The following is a 24,099-nucleotide window of genomic DNA, read 5'->3' as shown; positions in this document are numbered from 1 at the left end:
ATCAAAACAGTTATTATTTTTTGACAATTAGTCTTGTACCATTTAGTAATCTGAAGGGAATCTGAGGGGAAGGTAAAGTTTATGAGCTTGGTTATTCAGCTTTAAAGGCCTTATATCTTTTGAAGTTTTATGGGATACGCTTCATCTGGAAATTTGGACAAATCTGTTGAAAATAGCTCTGTGTGGAGAAACCCAGCAACTAGAAGTCTTGAAGGAAAATGTTCCTCCCACAACACAATATATTTTGAAAATTCTTTCCTTGGTAGAGGAGTACCTGGTTTAGTCTGGTTACATTGGACCATCAGAATGTTTCATGCTGTCTTAAGTGGTTTGAGAACAGTCTAAAAATAAGATTACTTTCTTTCGCTGATCTTTTCATGGAATATTCTTTAAAAAGACTTATGCAAACAAATTTAAAAGGAGAGACCCTTCCATCCATCCTTATTTCTGGGCAGTGTATGCTGGTCCCTGCATAATCATTTTCAGTGATCCAGATGCTCCAAACGTAAGTACCTTAAAATATGATGAAAGGGGGCATCTTTGTCCCATCTGCTGCCCCACAAGTTAGCACTGTTGTATTTAGTTTTCCTGAGCCAGCGATGTTTTTGGCCACTCTTTTAGTACTTTTCTTGGCTACAACCCGGACGTCTTTTGGATCATGGGTGAAACAGGTTTCGTCAAAATTAAAGAAGAACTTTCCATCTCTGCAACTATTTTTTTCTTTTTTGTAGAGTTTTTTGATATCCTTAAAAACATTTGCAACCACTCTGATTACTTAACTCTTCCCCTTTCAAAATTCTCAAATTTTGGTGCTGTTTTAAAAATAAATTAAACCTATTATCTGATGGTTTGTTGTCGTTCCATCTTATTTTTAGCTTATTGAATTCTAGGAACTCTTTTACTAAATTTAGAGTTTTTTAAGGCCTTCACTGTGTGTCGCACATGTTTCTAAATACTTTGAAAGGGCAGCTTCGTCTTCTTCCGAAATTTCCTGCTTGCGTCCTCCTCCAATTTTGTTTTCAGGAGCTTTATAATTTTCCAAGAGTTGAAGCAGGCACATTGAACTTTTTTGCTGCTGCTCTTATTGATGTACCCTTCTTCACTTCTCTAATTGCTTTCTGCATTTCTTCAGGATCAAACTGACACTTAGGATTGTTTTAAATATATTTTCTAGGCATCTTAAAAACTAACATTTATATTTGGTCTATTAAATTAACTGTCTATTCACTACCAGAAGAAACATCTTTAGTATAAATTTTCACTCAAAAACCTGAAAAAAAATACACTATGGGTAATAAGAGACAAGTGCCTCTTATTACTCCTTAAAATGTTAAAAAAGGGTTAATAACATACATGTTAAAAATTCACCTTAAATTACATCTTGCAACAGTTTAAAAAATTGCTTGGTATTTTACATAATCTTGGTCACAAAATAACATGCAACTGATTTCTAAAATTCCATCTCAAATTTTAAAATGAAATTTCATTCTTTCCAGAATGAAATTTCATTACTCTGAAGTTACAATTTTGCTCGGTAAGTTCGGGCGTATCTTATTTTTCAGAAATGGAAAAAATATTTTTACCTGTTGTAATATTGGGTCAATAAATTAAGGTTACACAGATAAAATGTCAAAAATTTTAATTGTATTTTTTATATATAAAAAAAATATTATTAAAGGTTGTTTTAGTTCTGTCTCTTATTACCCCGGCTTCCCCTACTTATATTTATTTAAAAAGTAAGAGTTTGGTGCCACATAAGTTACAAGCAATGCAGTGTTAAAACAAAACACCACCGTTAAAATAATAAAATAATGTTTTATATGCATGCTAAGTGATGTTTGATAAACTAAAATAAATTACACAGAAAAGAACAAGAAACATGTGGTAATATTAAACAATAAACAAATGTATACCAAATTCAATTAATATGTTAATTTATCATAGAGGAAATAAACAACCCAATTATACGTTTGACAATGAAATGTCTAAGGTAATAGGTTCTAATAAATAGGAAACTAAGAGCAAATTTTTTAAATTTAAAAATTTTGTGTATGAATAGAATTTATAATAGAAAAACAACAGAATATACAACACAAATTGTCGAAAAATTTATATGAGTGATAATTTTTAGCAATGAAGTTTGATAAATATTGTCATGAACTTTGCCCAAACACTTGCTGAAGAAACTATCTCTATTTACAACGATGTCTTGTGTAGAGATGACAAACATTAACTTGGAGAACACACAAACAGTGAGTAACTCACAATATTTTTGCCATTTATCGATTTAATTTAATACATGTTAAACAGAATATTAGCAATACACAGAATACATTAGGTTTTAATTATTAATTAACTAGCGGGCCCGGCGCGCTTTGCTGCGCATTTCAATAATTTTTTTGCAAAAGTTGCCCGCGGCTTCGCACGCAATTTCCCGTTGAAAACAGTACACTATATTCACTTATTCTTTTTCTATCACATTCTAAACATTGCTGAGATAATTGATAGTCGTTCCATCGTGAGCCTCTTGGGCGTATTATGAAGGTATGTACCATATTCCTGCCTCTATCTAGCTGTTACCCACGGCTTCGCACGCAAATCTTAAGAACCGAAGTCCTTATATTACTTAAAAATTTTTTTTTACTATAATAAATTTTAGATTAAATTAGTTATATCTCCGATGCCACGATTGAGCTTGCTTTGTTGTCTCGATCGAGAGAATATGTACACACGGAGTTTTGAGAAACCATACTTCTGTCAAAAAAAACAACTAAGGTTGATTTTTTGATTTTATAACATTCTTTATATTTGTAGCCAACGTAAGATAGTAATTATGATATCTGCATTACTCTTCTGATCAAGCATGAGCATGGTTTATATTAAATAAATATTGCAGTTAAAGGTGAATTTTTTACGTCAAATTTGAATTGTATTATCTGGATAGTAAAGTCTATGTTTAACAGTGATTGCAAAAACAGTTTAAACAAAATTTGTCGTTTCTCTTAAGCTTACTCTATGCTTTAAAACTATAAGTGTAATATATGTTTACAAAGAACAGCTGATTAAAAATTTGAAAAGACGTTAACATATGTTTGCTGCAATGCATTTCTTATGGGTATTTCTGTAACCAGTGGGGCGGAATCCTGAATCGGGAAAGGGATGGGCATAGCTTATAAACCTTCTCCGTGGAAAAATACATATACGTACAAATTTTCATCATGATCGGTCCAATAGTTCACGATTCCATAAAGGACAAACATACAAACATTCATTTTTATATATATAGATTTAAAATAAACACATCAATAATAATTTGTTTATTTGTGTGAGGCTTTTCAACTTCAGACCCACATAAACTTATTGTTTAGTAATCTTTAACAATGAAGTATCTGATCTAAGATAAACAGCAGTATCAATCAAATGTTTAGGTTGAAAGTGTAGTGACAAATCCATCATTAGTAAGACATGTACGTCATACAACTTCAGACTTGAGTAGGCTACTTTTTTATAAATCTTTTTACAATACATAAAAATCAATAGGAATAATTTCAAAACATAAATTCAATTAACCTTGTTGACAACATTTAAAAAATGTATTATTAATAATATTGAAAGTATTTATATTCAAAAAATAATTCTGTTTTCTAAATTGAAAGAAAACTAACCCAGGAAAATAATTTTTATCATAAAGGTACCATCTATCAAAATATATATTAACTGCCAGAAGCTGGGTTTCAAACTCTATCTCACAATCTGAATAAGGTTTTTGAAATTCCTTCTTGAATACATTCACGATAACCCTGCTGCATAAAAGTTTAAAAACGAATTTTGAAGTTGAGTATTTGTATTATCTGAATAAAAAATAATTATATGTATTAATTTATTACATTTATTCTTCAAATAACGTATCTACAAACATTTTAAACTTGCAATGAAGCAGAAAATAACATGAAGGGAAATTAGATTATGTTACTGTTTTATTTTAAGATTAGTTGTGAAATATCTTTCATAATCATTATTACTTAAATAAATTGTAGTGTTAAATGGTTTGGGAGCAGGTTCAATAAAATCTTGATCTCCCTATTAGAAAAAAATCAAGCAACAAACAGTTTACTTAAAAAAAGTATAATCCTTCCAAAGTAATAAACTTATACAGATAAGTTTTCATCATACTGTAAGCATCAACAAGCCAAAATATGATAACGTTCACACAGAAGTTATTTGGTGTCTTTCAAATTTAATGTCGGTTGATATACTACTATGTAACACTGATGTCTTCATTACACCCAACTGTGTGTGAGTTATTGATATTTATCTATCCATAAGTGTTTACATATACAGGATAATGTACCAAAATTAATTACATTTCATAATAAGTTTTCATATTATTCACACTCGTAAATTTAGCTTTTATATTCAGGTTTCATTTGACCTAAAAATGTGGTACATTATGGACATATTGGGAGATGTAATGTATTAAACGATTTTTGAGTAATATATTTAATGATTTAATTGAATTACACTTGTGAGCTGCCACCGATTTCCACTTAGCAAGCAGTAACAATAATTAATACAGACAGATTAGGAGTCAGTAGCTTCTTAAACATTTTTATGTTCAATATTTTATTAGATTTTATAATTTATAACAGTTTAACATGATAAAGTTTACCATATATTTAGTTATATGATAAATATAATTAAATACAATCTTGTCAATGTGTGTTGAGTTAACTTATTATTTTAATACTTTAGTTTTTAATCAAATATGTCCGATCGGAAGAAAATATTTGGTTAATCATATAATTTTATTTGCGTACAAAATTTTTATGTTTCAAATAAATATAATTTGATCCAAAAGTAATTACAACTGATCTTTGACCTCCTTGTGGATTAAATTTGAAACTACTGAACTATTTGTGATATTTTCAACTACAATCAACCTATTATAGTCCAGGAGACAAGAGCCAACTTGTACTGTACGAGCAAAAAGCCTGGCTTTTCTTAAAAGCAACAGAAATTCATTGTCAGCGCATTAATTATGATAGAGGTTGAAATGGGAAGACATCAAAAAGTTCAAAAGTGTGAAACAATAATTTTTAATCTTAATATAGTTTTCCTAACTTACACTTAAAACCAACTGTCAGATACATAAATAAATGTTAAAAATCACTGTCGTATAAACATATACAGACCCTTAAGTGGTGACTTTCAGTCTTTGCATTCAGTTATCTGACGATGATAGATTGTTGTCTATTATTTATATATATATATATATATATATATATATATATATATATATATATATATAAACTATTATTTGTACATCCGAGAGTCAGTGTTAAGTGTATCAAGGTAGAAAAAACATAATCTGAGAAAAACTTATTTCATATTTTTAACCCGGTAGATACCTTCCCTTTTTGAACTCCACCAAAACCAGACCTATCAATTCCAACAGACCCTAACTAACAACTAACAATAACTATCAACTCAAACTAACTAACAACTATCAATTTCAAGAATAACTAACTTTAGTTTAACCTAGATATTTAATTAATAACCAAGCGATAAACAATACATGAGAATTATGTTGATGACCAGCTGACTCCAGCCAAATGAAAATTTATTTTTTTATTTTGCTATACAACTATATTTTTAATAGAGACAATTCTGGATATTAATTACTATTATTACACAGTCAAGTGGAATATTTTAAAAAGACGCATATTCAAAAACAAATTATTATTAAAATATAGGAGGATACCACACTACATGTTGTGTAACAAGCTTCACAGAGATTACATGCAAAATGTCAAATCTCTAGCTCATTTCATTTTCTTAGTGATGTCCTTAGGCCAGTCAGACAGACACACAGTCAGATGGAAAAGAAATTATTACACCATCCCGCAAAAAGAAGAGAAATTGTATCAGTTTACAGGTCCACCCCTGAAGTTGTGGGTTTGATTTCCATGCCTCACGTTAGGAATTTTGCGGTCTGGTGTGTAGTTTTGAGTCACTAGTCTGTGGTAAAGCTGGCAGGAGGGCCCACCTTAAATTAACAGTGGTTGACTTGGGTGGGATTAGCTGATGGGATCAGTGTATTTTTGTATAAGTGTACCAGACCAAAACAGCTGTTTTGCATTTTTGTCTTTACAATTTAAAAAAACCTTGATTTGTGTTATTTTATGTTTATTATTATTATTAAATCATAATCATAATATTAGCTTAGTTAAAACCCATTAAAATCATACATAGCGTGTTATAAAAGATAACCAGCGGTTAGAAGGTTAAACCTACAGATGAAATCTTTCTTTAGATAATTTGTCACAAGGTACATTCACAGTTTTTTTTTAATTAAGCAGAGTGTCATAGCAGTTTTTAAAATAATAAAAGTCAATACACCAGGTCCCCAAATAGATGATGTTGTATGTGTTGGTATAATTAGACTGTTAAAATCTCATTTGGTTATTCTCAGCATGTTCACAGATTTATTTATTCAGCTATTTTCTCATTGCTGTAATGGTTACACTCATAAGAACAATGTACCTGTAACATTTCATTGCTATTATGGTTACTTATAAGAACAATGTAAAAATATTTCACTAACACTCAGCTAAATCCCACAAAGTGACATCATCAAACTAAGTGTTGGCTTTATAGAAATGTAGCTACTTGCATTTGTTATTCATCTTTTGAGACATTGTTAGGACAGACAAACAGACAGAAATTAAAATTTGGCCTGGTCAATCACATATATTGGTCAGATATATTTATCTCATGTATTAATTGATTTTTCAGTGGAAAACTTAACACATCTATTTTACAAAAAGCTTAAACTTGGTTAAAACCGTTTGACAGTAGTCCACACAACACATGGTTACCAGTCTGAGACTCGAAAATATAAAATCAGCCATGCAAAGTGATTTGCTGTTTTCAACTATATTACTTATTTGAAAATGTTAAAAATAATACTTACCAGCAGATCCTCCCGCCCCCACCTGCATGGCAGCCTCCTTAAAGAACCGTCTGATGTCTGCCATGAGACTGAATAGACAGAGCAACCTGTTAGCTTATCTCTTTATGGCTTGTTTTATCAAATCACAGTGAGACAGCCAATCAAGACTGGCCGTAATAGTTCAGTGTCACTTGTGAACAAGAATTCACTCACATGAAAAGAGAACACTCGTTTCTCTCAGTCTGTGCAATACAGTTACCAACACAGCATATGATGTGAGTTATTTAGGCTTGTTTTCTTCACACATATGTATTATATATGTATATTGTATTATGGTGATATTCATCTGTCTACATTGGAGAAGACATGCAGAACAGATCGTCTAACAAGCTTTATAGGTGAATTTATAGTGAATAAAACTTGTATTCCCACAATAAAAAAATATAACTAAACAAAAGACAATATTAATTTAAAAAACTAAGTGTTGATATTGGTATCAAATAAACTTAATTCAAATGGCTTCTACTATGAACAGAAAAATATATTTCTAAATGAATTCAATTGAAGAAAACAACACTAAATAAAAATGGAATACTTTGTTTTGTATTATAATTTTCAAACATAATAATAATTTTAAGACTCTTCTGTTCCAACAATTTTTTTAATAATTGAAATTTAAATTAGCTTTCCCAATTTAAAATGTTATATTTACAGTTTAGAACATGAAAATTGATGAATATTTAAAAAGGCATTCTCTAAATGTTAAACTCCATAAGAAATGTCAGCACTTTGAGCTCTTGTATCTCCGTTATTCATAAAAATATCAAAAAAGTTCAAGGAATAAAATCTTAAAATTACTTTTACCCTTGTAAATAATAAAATACAGGATGTTCCATGAGAAAAAACAAAGTTGACAATCATAATGGAAAATTATGGCAGTTTTCAAAGTTTGATGTAGATATTTTTAAATGTCTCTAAACACAAGGAAAGGTTCCCCATTTAAATATGCTGTCAGATTTATAGTTTCAAAGATCACAATGGTGGTCTATTAAAAAAAAGATACACTATTTAACTAAGTATAACAAGTTTAGTATTAGCAACCAATACTTACACAACACAAATTTACAAAAGATTATTAGGTTTTTACCACAAAGTATTGTGGTTTAAGTAATAGAAATTTAAATGTCAGCCAAGAACTTTTCATATTTACTTGCAAAATTAATGTTTTGAATCCTAATTACACTTTGGTATCAAACATATAAATGGATTGTGTCAGAAGTGATTAGCCAAACTTAGGCAAATGATTAAACGGATTAAAATAAAGAAACAAGTTCTTGTGATCACAATTATCCCTATTTCTTTTCTTTGTGCCTGTCTTTTATTACTTAAAAAGCCCTAGTTCACATGGGTGGTTTAAGTTTTGCACAGATTTTTGTATAATAAATAATTAATTCTGGATATAAAAATTGTATTGATTCCAGAATGGCGGCCATAAACACATTAAAACAGCAAAATTTCATAAAAACCAATATAATACAATAAAAAGGTACCTATTTATTTAAAGAATAAGTCTGAAAAAAACACAAGATTGCTCCACAAGATTGTCTTTAAAGTAAGATAACCCATTTTTACTGTCTAAATAATCAAGGCCTTTTAGGACTAAGTGCAATGAGAGGTTTCTCAGGTTCTTGAAACCCTGAGCGAAAAAAAGTGTGAATAAGTGAATTACTCCAGGCCAATAGCAGTTGCTAGACTGTTCCTCAAGGTCATTAGGAACATGCAAATGTTATTTGTGTATCTGGCTAAAGGCTCCAGGCAAAATGGGAATTTCACATAATTTAGGTTGGTAGAGTGTTTCTTACCACCCACCAACCCTGTTATATCAGCCGAAGCAGTGAACATTTTTTTCTCTGTAAAGGTTGCAATCACAAATGTTTATTTGACTCATTCAAAGTTTTCTTTTAATTTGCGCCCTCTCACTGTCTGCAAATATTAGAGTGGCAATCAATTCATCACAGATCAGTTTGGCATTTCTGATTTGTGCTTTGTAGAGAGAGAAGCAATGATGGAGTGAGGGATATTTTATTTTCGGAATAACTGTTCTTTTTATCATCAGGCTTGCCAACTGACTCATTAGGCCTAATAATCTTAAATAACGGATAAATATTCTATTACAAAAATCTTATCAGAAGTGTACTATATTGTACATCAATGTACCATCATAAAAAGGCTATGGCAGTATCTTACAATGTTCCCACGCTGCCATTGACTAACCAAAATAATCCCTTGAGATAGTGTCTATCAAGTAACATATGAATATTCCAGGTCTGACCATAAATGCCTCTGGCCAGAAGTGTAACTAAATATTACGAGTAACTATGCCGGTGCTAATAAGTACCTGAAGCTGCTTGAAAGATTCTGTATATTGACTTTATGGCACTTAATATTCCTTCTTTTGTGAACAACCTATCCCAAAGATGTAAAGTTGGAAATGTAAGATTCAATCATATATTTGCTCAACTCAATTCAGGGAAAATTGAACATACTACCAGTAACATGATCGTGCTCAAAGGGATAGGCTTACTATCCAAAACTGAAGATTTTAGCAGTGAAAGAGCTGTTAGCAGTTTAACAAAAGTGTTCTAAACCCTGTGAAATTCACCAAAACCGTAACAAATGCCAATAACTAAATTCTTTGCTTTAAAAATAAGTCTCACTCTTTACTAATAATTTGAGTTGTCTACCCTAAGATATATGGAATAAACTATTGTTTCCATCCTTAAACCTTAACCCTAATTATAGGGCTATCAGATCTCGGAAATATAACGTTTTAATGGTATGGTCTCATTGCATGACAAGATGTCTTAACCATAGTAGGTACTTTCTCCCAACAATGCAACATGTAAGGTATAAACCCCCTCTCCAGACTAAGTTTGTTAGTTGCGAAGTGAATTGGCCATAATCTCAAACCTAGTGGTTTGTGGTAGTTTTTTGTTCTCTTAGGACAAGAAGCTTACAAATTGCAATTAGTTCTATAAGAACCTTAGTGCTGCTTCCGGAGTGACAGGATATTCAGGATGGGTAAGGTTAGGGGGTAGAGGCCGCCTCCTATCACGATCTATGAGGAAGAATCAAGGCACTAATCTCAAAGGCATGTCCCCCCATAAGAAGAGGAGGCCAGCTCTAAACCAGCCTCTCCAGTCAAAGCAGGCAGGGGGTGGCACACCCTTGTTGAGGCTAGCAAGAACCTCTGATACTTAGGGAACAAACCCCACCATCTCCAACAGTCATTTCCCGCAGTAGTCTAGACCTACCCTTGCACCCCTGAATCTCGACATTTGCGGTTAATGATGTACCACTCTTGGACATCCATAAGGTTGCCCAGATTTAAGTGACACATTGGTTTTTGTTGTGCCCAGTGGTAGGTTCAAATTGGAAGGTATAAACAAGCCAGAAGTGATCCCTGCTGGGTAATCTGTGGTACCTTATAGTTTGTGATACTAAGTATTTGCTCAGATCTTTGGTACGTTATAGTTCGGAATAAAGTAGAGTACCAATTATCTGAAATGTTGATTAACTGAAAACGCTTCTGACTAATATAGTTTAATTACAAAATTCTTGCTATGCTGACAATGGACAAGCGGTCTGATGGTAAATTAATAACCCTAATGGCTGACAGGAGAGCGGGTGACGCAGCTTTCCGGCTATGTTACTGTTCCACATCCACCTGTAACCTATCATCATTTTGCATAATTGAAATTAGTGTTATATTAATGGTCTTTGCTGTTGCTTGATGTACTGTATAATGTCTAGCAATGTCAGCTAAATATAAACATATGGTGCTTAGTTTTATTTTACAACATGTTTAGCTACCGCCTCTGAAACCTTGATGACAAAAAAACATCTCTCAAATCTTTTAAGCAAGCAAACCAAAATAAAAAAATGTATGTGTAATCCCTATGTATTTATGTGTGTATGCATCATACAAGCTTTAATACATCACTGACGTGAGTCATTAATAAGTATTACAGTATGTATTTATAGTCCAAGAACATATATTATTTTCGACCCACCCTCACCATTACCCTTAACAAAAAAGTAGACTATTTAGAAATGTTCAATTATTCGGAAAATTGATTAACCAAACACTCTATACCAATTGTTTTGACAATCAGTACTAGTGCTGGTCTGACTGTATCATTTTCTTATTTTTAGAATTTTTTTAAGGTTATAAAAAAAATGGAAGAAAATAATTTTAGCAATATTCGTCCTACAGATAAAAAGTTTGAAGAAGAATTTTCAGTTGAGATGATTTTGAAAATATTGCTCTGTTATTGATGTATTATTTGATGGTGATTAAGGGGCTAATCCTACCCAGCAGGAATCACTTCTGGCTGGTTTATACCTACCAGTTGAACCCACCACTGGGCACAGCAAAAACCGATGTGCCACTTCAATCTGGGCAACCTTTTGGATGTCCAGTAGCGGCACATCACTAACCGCAAATGTTGAGATTCTGAGATTCATGGGCAATTCCATAGGTCTAGTCTACTGTGGGAGATGACTGTTGGAGTTGGTGGAGTTTGTTCCCTAACCTCAGAGGTTCTTGTTAACCTCAACAAGGCTGTGCCACCCCCTACCTACATTGACTGGAGAGGCTGGTTCAGAGCTGGCCTCCCCTTCTTCCGGGGAGACATGACTTTGAGATGTAGTGCCCTAATTCTTCATCATGGTCTCGATAGGAGGCGGCCCCTACTCCCTAACCTTACCCATCCTGAATATTCTGTCCCTTCGGAAGCAGCGCAAAGGTTCTTACAGGACTAAGTGCAATTCATAAGCTTCTTGTCCTAAGAGAACAAAAAAAAAGGCGCTAATCCAGATTTTATCCCTCCATCTAGCTGCAAAGAAAATAATTGAGAGGTATTTGAAATTCAAAGTAAATAAGACAACTGTAATCTAATGATAATGAAGCTCCTCTTATAACCTTTTGCTGTCCCTGTGTCTGTTTACCTGAATCTGGGTTACCTACCACTACCTGTAATATATCTGCTATTAACAAAGCGAACAAAATCTTGTGGCAGAGTACGATAAGCGAACCCGGTTTTTATATGATTTTATGACCCAGTAGGTATTTGTATGATTCATAAATAGAATACTAGATTATCAATAGATATCTGCATATCTATAGTCATAATAACAATCATGATTGAAATTAAAATAATTAGTATATTATACACAGTGACAATCTAATAAATAGTAAAGGAGCCATAACAATCAAACAAACAAATAGAACAGGGAATAGGAAACACTCACAGATAATAACAAAGTGATAACAACATAAATAACATTTAAAATTACGATTTAATAAGGTTCAAGTAATCTATTGATAATTAATTTATAAATAATGATGTTAAAAATAGAACAGAAAATAGGAAAGTTGTGGAACTACTTATTTGTTTTCTTCTGAATAGCAATGATCGCTTTCAAAAAGTGGTTGAAAGCATCCTTTCCAAAAAACCACAGATTATTCTTATCAAAAAACCGCTTATCATTCTTCTGTACCTACTCACAGAGATAATAAGCAAGCAGGTTGGTAGATATGCCACTTTTAAAACTCTGTTTCAGGACCCTCCACTAGCTTTTGACTATTTGAATATTAGTAAAAGTTGTCACAACGGTTGATGGAAAAATACACGGAACCACATTCACTCAACCAAAATTGAGCATTTCATAAGTCTGTGACTATGGTTATCCACATAATAGGCTTCTCAGTACCAAACCAACATCTTGCTGCCAAGAAAAACGCATTTTACCATCTTTTAAGGTAATTAAATTAAATTTTAAAGTTGACATTTAGAATTCAGCAAAGTCACTTATTAAAAAGTAAAATTTTATATGCCTATTCATTAGCCTATCTGAAAAAGTGTTTACAGTTGATACAGATGACAAAAAATATATTTTTTTTTTTAACTATTTAATCAAAATCCATTAGTGATACCAATGGTTACTATATCGATGGTTTGTTTTTTAGTAATATAGTTTGTTAATATCAATATAAATAAAACGGGTCCGCTTATTGTACTCCAGCTGAATCTTGTAGTAGCCTAATAAATCCAATTGTAATTAATTGATTTAAGTTTACTAATGAACTATTATTTGTTGTTTAGAAATACATTAACTTTATGAAGTAAAATATTGTTTTTAAAGAAGGTTTGACACAGTCTATCTGCCATTGTTAATTTTGACAAGATGGTGTATAAATCTTCTTTTATTTCGACCATATATTAGTATAAAAAATTGCCCCTAATAATAAAAAAACTGTTGAGCCAAATCACATAAAGAAACTTATAAGGATTCAGAAAGGCAATGTAACAGTCTCAAGAAACCTTATACTCTTATATAGTCAGGTAGAGGGTCAAGATATAACTTATCTAATAGGCCTACATAATAATTAGTAAAAGGTACATAACCATAAATTATGTGTGTATATTATGTATAATAGTATACAGAACTTATATAAAAAATAATTTGATTACAGTACATGGTTAGATCAGTAAAAGCACTGAGTTATCTTGGGTTGATAGAGATGAATTGCCAGCAAATATATTGCCAGGGCTGAATTTGTGTTTACCAATAGAGATAAAAATTATTTACTATTCTAACACTACTTTCAGATAATGTACTGAAGAAAAGAGATGAACTATTCACTTATTTATACAATAGACTATGTGTATTTACACCAGTTTTTAGGTTATGTTTACAAACTGACGTTTTTTTTGGCAGTATCAAAAGTGCAAGTCACTTACTTGTTAAATCAAATTAGGCTAATCCTTCCTTATCCAATGCCACAGTTCAGTTTTGAGATATGCTTAGTGAGTGTTCGACAACGGCACCGCGCTGTGCCTATTGCTTTCAGAGGCGACACGGAGTGGAAAGGGTTAAGCCTATCGTAGATGACCTCCCCTACCAATTTTCTTATCTGACAATTTAGGCTTGAAGAAAAACAAGATAACTGATTTCAGACAAATAAGTTGAGCACTTCATGCCAAACCGTCTATATTTTCATTTAGTGAACCAACGACTACTCATGTACAGATAAAAGTCTAGTAACATCCTCAGCTGGCATTCGTTTCTTGGTGTAGTAGAGTAGAGGACTAGGCTCTCTCTCATTATTGACAGAAGAAGGAGTCTCAGGAAAACATGAGTGTGCGGAGAAGAAAGGTAAGTTCAGAGATTTACACGAAAATTCTGTTAAAACATTTAAGGCATAATTTTACAGGTAATTCTTAGAAAGCATTGAGAATTTTTCAATTTGTTTGAGTACTGATAGTAGGTTGACAGTTATAACAGCTGATTTCTTGTACTAAGAATAACCTCACCAGTCACCTCACAAAGGTCTGAATGTTCAAGAGGCAGAGTGTTGTTCCTATGTATACTGTGTGACGTGTGATTTTTGCACTTTTTATAATTTGTTTTCACAATTGAAAGTATAATTTTCGAATAGGAGATTTGTATAAAAAGTCAGCTAACTTTTGCAATAATATTTCAAAATTATTACTGCCCTCTCGATTTTTTATAATTTCGAGGTTATGTTTACAGTATGTTCAAAATACAACTTTAATAGTGTCACTGTTGTGATATAAAGCTGTGATATTTGCGATATATATTTAATATTATCAAATTAATCTTCATGAAACTGTGTAAGCAGTTATCCAAAGTTAAATCTAGTCAAGTTTTGTTAGGCCTACTATTAAAATAATGTCGTCTCTTGTACATTTGGCTAGAAATCCCAGGTATCCAACTTATGAGAAGGTATGTCAATTGTTTGTTTGGTTTAATATTAAATTTTCTGACCACCATTAACTTACGATTTCAAAAATTCATTGTCTATTATGTAATAACATGCCCAATGACAATCAGACCATCGATATTTGTGAAAATCAAATCCTCGATATTCATGATTACTATCTAAAACTACTGAAACCAAAATGTTGAACCAAATTATGTTATAGGTATTTCAAATTACAATTAATGATGAATAAAAACTGTTCATTTATATTTATAAGTGGCCTACACTCGTTATTGGGTTGTTTTATCAAGTGTTTCAATTGTTTTTATCAAAAGATGAGCAATTTGTTAATAAATTATAGTAATGTTTAATGTAAATATTAAAGAACAAGACTTAAAGGAGAATCTTTTCCTGTATTTCACAAAAGTGGTTGCTCACTGCTATCAAGGCACACTGTAAGAATTTTAAATTAGTATTTCAAATATACAGGTTTTGGTCAAAATTGTTTTTACTATTTTAATGCTATTGTTAAACTTCTGGGTAGGGTACGATAAGCCGACCCCGTTTTTTATATCGAAGAATGTAATCATCGATACCTAACATTCGCATCTCAAATCCTAGACCATCAATCAGTATAAAGCATCTATAGTCCTCAATAACAATCATATGATTTAAATTAAAATATGAATTTAATATTTACAGTGATCAAACAAATTATTATAAAACCAAAATTAGGAAAACTTAAGACGACCATATTTGCTCCTCTCACAGTTACAGTTGTTCCTTTTTGTTCCCACAAATTTCACATAATGGGTTTCTCGATACGAGTCCAACATGTTGAAGTCACGAAAAACGTGGCTTATCATCTTTCAAAGCAATGTCGTATAGTTTGCTAAAATTTACTCCAATTTTTAATAATCAAATGTTACTTATATAACATTGAAATATTACAACTACGAGTATTATTTGAAAGTGTTTACAGTTGTTGGTATAGATTATTGAAGTTAATTGTTCAAAATAATTAATCAGTATCGATTTATTATATCGATGGTTATGATTAAGTAATATCGTTTGCCAATTTCGATATAAAAAGCCGGGTCCGCTTATCGTACCCTACACAAATTTCTTTTGTTTTTGTATTTGTGTTAGTCTTGTTGTTAACGTATTTTAATTGTTGTTGCATACAATTATTATATAGCCTAAGCCTAATATTGAAGTTTAATAATATACAGAATAGTTATATAATAACAATCTAATAACGTATCCAAGCTGCTTAATAAAATCTCCCCTATTTATAAAATGTAATAAACAAAACAGTGTAACATTTACTTACATATTACTATTTTAGAGGATAAATGTGTCCGACACCCGGTGACGCAAACAACACTTACATCGCCATTGTAGGCTATTTACAATTCAAATACCATACACATGATTTTGCTTTGTTTTAATTAATTTGGAACAATAATGTTGAACCGAATTACGTTATAGGCTTTTAAAATTGTATTATAATGAAGCTATAGTTTTATGTAAAACAATAAAAGTATTTAATAATATAGAAAATAATACTTTAGTTTGGCTATATTGTTATAACCATACAAAACAAACCTCTACAACATTTGTAACATTGTCTACCCATTTGCAATGGTAGACAATAGACAATAAACAAATCTCTTTATTTACATGATCGTAAAGAACAGTATAGCGTCAAATATTTAAAACAGTCATAACTGAGAAATAAACTTTAGAAGATAGTTTGGAATTTTGGAAAAGTTCATCTGAGACGTGCACTCCTTGCTCTCTCAATAAATTCATCCAGGCTGTAGATGGTTTCGGACATGAGCCAGCTACGTAGTCTCTGCTTTAAGGAAATGTGATTCCCTATGTTTTTTCTGCATGTACTGAGGATGTCAAAACTACATTTATTTATTAGAAAGTCATAGTTGGTTTGGTTCCAATTAAAATAGTACAAATAAATAAACTTTAAACAAAGAATAAAATAGTACGTGATTATTAATATATACATAAAACAAAATTTAGAGTGTTAAGAAATGTCTTCTCAAGTGTGTTTTTCGTAATTTCATGTTTATTTTGTCGATATATTTCATCCACTTTATATAACAATGAAATATTCACAACATGTAACACATCATAATTCATAAGGTCTGATCTAAAATTCCTTTAACAATTTTTGTGCAAGCTGATGTGTCTATCATGCTGATGATAAATGTCAAACTCTCTCAAGATAATCTCCAGTAATATGTTAGGCCTATATAACATACCACAGGGTCTGATACTCAAAGATTACTCTTAGAACCAACAAATCTTTCACAAATTTTATAGTATTTTTTAAATCTGTAATAAACAAAATGATACTACGAGAAAAACTAAGAGTAACATGCTTATTTTGTAATATTTACATTAAAACATGATGAATTGAAGTAATAGTTTGGAATATAGAACTCTCAAACATGACTTTTAAATATCAAAAATAGCATGTGATTGTACTTGTAAAAAATGACGCAGCCTGTCAGATCTTAATGATTTCGATTAAAGCTTGCTCTCTCTCTCTCTCTCAAATATGATATTTAATGATTTACGGTACTTTGGGATTATACCGACCACACCAGTATGAAGAACACAAAGATATAAATTTATAGAAACAAACATGATAGAACGAAAAAACAACTCTTTAATTACAAAATTACAAGCATTTCCAGGTATTTTGATCGGTATTGTTGTCGCTGTTATCTTATCTTTCTCGAGAATCCCGATTACGGCTGGCCTCGCAGCATCACATGATTATTTAAGTATTTTGCACGGTACATAATTGCCCTTCCATTACAATTCAATTTATATTTCTGATCAGCTCCTCTAGAATTTGATATTTTACTGATAGGTACTATCTCGAGGGATGTTTTTCTTTCGTTGACATCAGCGCGGGGCAGCACCAAATGCCGAAGCCAGCGCTGATGGCCGGAGGCACTCGCATTTTGGGTGGCGGAGTATGATCAAATAAAAACAAGTTTTTAGTGTTTTTTTTTCAACAAAGAGTTTAGTTTTTGTTTGGTAATGTTTCTTTTTGTTGATTTTTTTGTGTTTGGAGAAATGTAGGGGTAAAACACGGAAGTACAACAAAGCGACGCACCAGCTGAACGGGCAGCAAAACTCTGCAATCACGTTATCTACTAAACCGCTTGACTTTGACCTCTGTCTGAGGATGGGGAAGGGTTTGCGATAAGACAATTCCTATTTTATATTGACGAAATATTGTTCTACGCTAATCTAGTAATCAATAGAAGCAAAATGTCAAATAACGATTCATGTCTGGGTGTGGTCGGTATAATCCCAAAGTACCTGATTTTCTTTGAGCATTTTATTTTATATAATATTTTAGATAATATGTTATTTAGCTAAAAATATGTGTAAGTACGTGCATGACAGCGTGTGTGTGTGTGTGTGTGTGTGTGTGTGTGTGTGTACTTTTTGTTTATTTTTTTACAATTGTGAATTAGAATTTCTATATTGTGTAGCCTACTTTAAAAAGTAACAAAACTAAAAAAAAAAACAATGAAATATTGTACAAATAACTGCAGTCTGTGTTCAAACTGTTTTGATTTGAATTGCGCGCACACACACACACATACATACATATGTTGGCTAATGTTATATGTATAATTTTATTCCAAATTGGTTTATGTCACATTATACCCCCCCCCAAAAAAAACAAAATTTTTATTTATTTCTGCCAGACTAATTGTTTGTAAGTACAATATTATCTGTACTAAATAAAATAAAATCACAAGAATGAGTGAACTTTCATCAAAATATAATGAAAAATGTACACTAGTTAGAGATGTACCTCACTGCTTTGATGTGTAATGTTTTCCCTAATAAAACACAGGTCTACTAACACTAAGAGAGTATGACACTATGAGGATAACAGTGTTTGTCAACTCAGAAAGAAGGGCAAACTGAGTCTTATCAATTAGAGTCAAACGAACAAAAACAATAATTTAGAAGACAAACAACCTCCAATTTCTAGGCATATAGAGACAACAACAGTTATATTATACGAGAAATTACTACAAAAAACTCCATTGGAATTTCTTCCATTATTACAATAGGGTCAATAGTTTTTAATGTATGAAACTATTCTCACCACATTTCTTTAAGCAGTAATACATTTTTCTTGATATTTTTCCATGCCAGACTAGGTTATACTGTGTACTGTGGATGAAGTAGGAAGTTATAGATGGAACTGCTGCCCTAGATTTACATTATACAAAAAACATATTGTGTACCTCCATTGATTTTCAGCCTCTTGAAATAATTCATTGGACATAAATTATAAATAAAAAATCCCAATAAATTTTGATTTTTGGTTAAAGAAAATTACGAGATATAACAAAAATTAAGTTTTGATATGTTCTGAAAATATGATAGATTTATTTAACTATTTACCTTGTGAATGCATTTGTTTCTAAAGTGACAGTTTACTAAAATTTTGTAAATTGTCCCTCTTTGTGTAAAGGATCTCAACATTTAGTAGACAATCTAAGATTCATTTTCACTTTTCCCTCAGTTCTAATGTTTTTGAGAAGCCTGTCACTAAAGGGCTTACATCTTAGACTGCATACGATTTAATGTCCACTTCTTACACTTTGAAAGAAAACCACACACAGCTGATACGGTTTTAAAAATTTGTTAAGAGGACATCAAAATTCAATCTGTTTTATTTAGTACGTTGTAGGAGCTTTCTGTGGCATAATTAAAATATTTGCATGTACAAAACATAATGATGATAAAGTCTTCTCTGTAGTCTCTCTAGGGTCCATTCTGAAACCATCAGTAATAATCTCCCAGAACATTTATCTAAAGTCCAAATCGTCATGTTTAGTGATGATACCTCTTGTGTAATATCTGCAAATAGCAAAACTGTCTTTTGTTATCTGCTATTCCTAAGGTGTTGTACTTTTACCCTTGTAGTACACAACTTGGATTCATCCAAAGTTTTTAAAAATAAATCACAGTTTTACTAATTTCATACTCTAATCTAAAGCAATGTAGAAGATCCTCAATGTGATACATAGTTTCTCCTAAATTAATGTCTAGTTTGTAGTTATTATTATTGATCGTTATTTTGATCACGTTGGCTCCTTTACAGCTAATTCCCATTATGAAGGTAGTAATTATTTATTGGTAAGATCTGATTTTGTATTACTCTACTACGAGTAATGTAGGTTTGGTTACTAACGAAACCCTAAAATTATGTCAAAACGTTAAATTACTTAAAGCAAAAAATATCTAAAGTCATTTATGTAATTTTAATCATATCTCAAGTGATAAGGGTTAGTTGGAATTGATGGTCTTGGGCAACTCTGGAGAGTTATCTAGAGTTTTCATAGTGCAGAAAAGGAGAGTATTGATTATTTCCAGAGTTAGATGTACAGATATAAACAGATTTTCCAATCGCTTGAAACTGTACTCCTTCTATTAATATTAATATTTATGTGTATGCGTTTTTGATGTTCTTAACTTAAATACATTTTACAACAAACCATAAATATTAGTCTAGTCATTGAACCAGGCACTCTTCTTAAAAAAAAACATATTTTCACGAAACACTCCCTTTTCAAACATCTATCTATTATGGTGGTAATATTTACATTACAACTATTTTACAGCTACTAAATAAAAAAAAATCTGTCAAATTATAGAGCAAGATTATTTGAACTTTATATCAAGATACGAGGGCAAATCAAATATAAACGGTAATTTTGCTGTTGACTGTACCAAACACGTTCGAACGTGATGCGGCTGTGGGCGATTGTCGTTTTGCTTAATAGGAGTGGGGGGACTGCTTGCTTCACACTAGCGTTGTGTTCTGCCTTCAGTACAGCCAGTCTGAGTGAGAGGTACATCCATCTTTTGCGCAATGCATCGTCATTAAATATTTTTAACAAATGAAGGTGTTAAGCCTTCAGAAATTTTTACTCGTTTGCAGGCACAGTTTGGGGACACTACTCTGTCTCAAAATCGAGTGTATACGTGGGCCAGAGAATTTAGGGATGGCCGAGAACGTGTTGAAAACTAAAGTTACGGTCGACGCCCAAGGTCTAGTCTTACAGATGACAACATTAGTGCGGTTCGACGGCTTATTGAAGGTGATCGCCGGTTAACTGTTCAAGAAATCTCGTCGGAAATTGGTATCAGCTACGGGAGTGTTCAGTCTGCAATCACAGACCACCTTGGCTTCAGAAAAATTAGTGCTCGCTGGGTTCCGAGGTTGTTGACCGGAAATCAAAAACAGGTCAGGTCGGAGATTGCTGGGAGACTTCTGCAACGATTTCAAGAAGAAGGTGAAGATTTTTTGAGGCGTATCGTCACATGTGATGAGACGTGGGTCCACCATTACACTCCCGAATCGAAAATGGCAAGTAAGGAGTGGCGAAGGAAGGATGAAGGCTGCCCAGTGAAAGCCAAAACTCGTCTCTCAGCCGGAAAAGTTCTTGCAACAATTTTTGTTGACTCAAGGGGAGTTCTATTCATTGATTTTCTTCACGATCAACGAACAGTGAATGCGGCTTACTACTGCCAGGTGCTACAGTCAGCAAAAACCAGTTACCGGAACAAAAGACGAGGTATACCCATTAGAGATGTCATCCTTCTCCATGACAACGCAAGGCCTCACACCGCATTGTTGACAAGGGATAAATTTGAAGAAATGGGCTGGGAAACTCTCGAACACCCTCCTTACAGTCCAGACCTGTCCCCTTGTGACTATTTTTTCTTTGCGCCCCTGAAAGAACCACTTGGAGAAAAACGATTTGAAAACAATGAAGACGTCGAATAGCACGTGCGCGATTGGTTAACAACTCGCCCTCAATCTTTTTATGAACAGGGAATATTCAAGCTTCCAAATCGGTGGCAGAAATGTGTAGATAATGCAGGAGACTACATTGAAAAATTTTGAAGGTATAGTTTCTATATAATATTATTCAATAAATATAATTTTGAAAATTACCGTTTATATTTGATTTGCCCTCGTATGTAAGTGATATTTATTCGGTAAGTTTTAAGACGAAAGTGGTTTTATAGTAATAAGCAAGCCTTAGGTTTCTGTGGCTCAATCAAAAGTCAAAACCTAGATCTGATAGACAATTAATGTTGTTAATAGATTTATATTTAACTTATGATAATAACTGTTAGCTTTAATTGGACTATTCTGAAATTTGGTTTATCAATGTCGAGATAAGGACGTGGCAGTATTGTCTTAAGTCCACGTCAACCCTGATCATTAGGGTCATATAAACTATAACAAAATAAATTATCCCATATATGACTGGCACAAACTTTCTCCTGTTCCCAATATGTATTATATCACTAATGTTCCTAGAAGTTGTCAGCTATTTCTATCACAACTAATCTAAACTGTCCAGTAGCCCTTTCTCGCTTTCTCTCTCTTTTGTCAACCTCATTGTGGCTTTGAAATCACTCTGGCTTCTCAAAGTAATATTGGAAGTATACTTTGCTGACAACCCTACAAAAGTGAAATATCAAATTTTAGTGATGGTTGAAAAATAGCATTTTAAATTACGTAAATTGATATGCAAAATTTTAATCATCTTATTTATTTCATAAACACAAAATTCTTTTTGAATAAACACAAATCTTAATAATTTATAACAGTAACTTAAATATTTGAAAACACTTTTCATCTTTGGGGACAAAATACTTAACGTTTTATAACAGAGTGATGGAAATTAAATAATTAAGTTTATTGTTACGGTTCAATAGTTTTTTTATTTGATTATAAAATTATAACTAGTTTGATCATTATCAAATTTATATTTAATTTGTAACTATACATACTTTTAAAATATAAAATTTAAAGTTGTATGTAATTAAAAAAACATTATTTTAAATCTTTTTTGTTGACAATTGTTTTATTCAATAGTTTATCAGTTTTATTTCTGAATCATGACATGTTATTTACTCTCTTCTTATACATTTGCACTGTATAAAAACAATTATAATACTCCAAAAATAAAAATTTAGTTTTTAATAGAATTTTATGGGTGTCTTCAGTAGAAAATGTTGAATTTTGAATATGATCAGGATAAATGTTGATGCAGTGTGGTTGCTAATTGGACATTGCTGGTAAAGTCAGCCTGTCATTCTGTGCCCTGCTATTAAACTGACATGTTACAATGTTGTCAGTAAGTCTGGCTGCAGAAGCGCTGATTGTATGTTTAAGTTAGATGACGTTGACATTATTTATTTTTACACTAACATAAAATGTTTAATTTACTGTGTGATGTATTGCATATTTTTAAGTGATAAAATTTTGGTAAAAATTCTTTTGTTAAACTTATTTACTAAAATCTAAACTTTTCTAGTGTACACATTATATTTTTTTTAAACTGAAAAGGAATACATACCAGAATAGATGAATTTTAATTGACTCCATGCCATTTGTAACTTTTTTTGTATGTTTTAGTTGGATCAAGAAGATGAGGGATCGCCCACATCTGGTAGAAGAGTCAAGGTTTATGGGCCTAGCCGTTCTCACAAAAGATGTCTTTTGTATTCAGCAGTCGTATTTATTATCAGTTCAATTTTTGGTAAGCAGTAGTATTGCCTTAATAAATTTTAATACTTACCATAATCACCTGAAGCATAAAGCTCTTGTTTCAAGAGCTAATTTTCAAGTTAAATCATATTTTTAAAATACTGTAGAATTATATTACTTGTGTAATCCCTGAGCTCATATGGCAAAGAGTTAAACAAGTGTTTTTCTATCAAATGTTTTTCAAAAATTATTTACAGCATGCTATCAGGTGTTACTTAATTAAGGATCTGTATATATCTATCCCCTAGTTTAAATTGGAATTATGTGGCAACACAGGCTCTGCACAATTGTCTTGTTATTTCCAACCTAGGCAACTACACTGGTAATTCCTCATCAGAAAAGTTACATATTGGATTTTTCTTCTTCAAACAAGATTCTCTGAAAACATGGCCACAATAACCACAAACTTGATAGTTATAAATAACTGTTCAGTGAATAACTGTTTACTCTCACAATACTTTTCTCCATTTACCACTCAGAAGAAATCTAGCAGTCTGTAGATATATGCTAGTTTGAGTGGTGCATGCTATTTATTTATGTCTTATTCCCTATACGAAGTATATGATGGAGACAGTATGTTGGAAAGGTAAACAGTTTTGTAAGTAATGGAAGATTTGTTTTAAAATAATATGTTTTGTATTAGGGAGATAAATAAACAGTTCTTGTAAGAAAAATATTTGCGTGTATTCAGTTGTTGAGTCAATTTCACTCACATTTTTTATG

At 31.9% G+C, this 24,099-nt stretch overlaps 2 protein-coding genes across 5 annotated transcripts in view; one reads left to right on the top strand and one right to left on the bottom strand.

Moving 5' to 3' along the window:
• Positions 1–13,907, bottom strand: part of LOC124356943 (mitochondrial 2-oxodicarboxylate carrier) — a 43,394-nt gene extending 29,487 nt beyond the window's left edge. The window contains exons 1-2 of one of the 2 annotated variants that reach the window (XM_046808270.1): positions 13,759–13,907; positions 6,974–7,041 (exon numbers count right to left, since the gene is read on the bottom strand). In XM_046808270.1, coding sequence (XP_046664226.1) covers positions 6,974–7,037 — 64 coding nt within the window. In that variant the 5' untranslated portion in view covers positions 7,038–7,041; positions 13,759–13,907. Of the gene's footprint in view, positions 1–6,973; positions 7,042–13,493; positions 13,683–13,758 lie in introns of those variants that run through there. The other variant, XM_046808271.1, reaches the window with a different exon arrangement.
• Positions 7,157–24,099, top strand: part of LOC124356942 (ectonucleoside triphosphate diphosphohydrolase 5) — a 48,368-nt gene continuing 31,425 nt past the window's right edge. The window contains exons 1-2 of one of the 3 annotated variants that reach the window (XM_046808269.1): positions 7,157–7,227; positions 23,245–23,368. Coding sequence is in view for 2 of the 3 variants with exons in the window: in XM_046808267.1 (XP_046664223.1) it covers positions 14,711–14,764; positions 23,245–23,368 (178 nt within the window). In the remaining variant the exon portion in view is untranslated. Of the gene's footprint in view, positions 7,228–13,996; positions 14,174–14,552; positions 14,765–23,244; positions 23,369–24,099 lie in introns of those variants that run through there. The other 2 variants (XM_046808268.1, XM_046808267.1) reach the window with 2 other exon arrangements.

Source organism: Homalodisca vitripennis, chromosome 3 (genome assembly GCF_021130785.1).
Source record: "Homalodisca vitripennis isolate AUS2020 chromosome 3, UT_GWSS_2.1, whole genome shotgun sequence".
Classification (NCBI taxonomy): domain Eukaryota; kingdom Metazoa; phylum Arthropoda; class Insecta; order Hemiptera; family Cicadellidae; genus Homalodisca; species Homalodisca vitripennis.
Note: the sequence above shows the minus strand (reverse complement) of the source record. Positions and strands in the feature narration are given on the sequence as shown.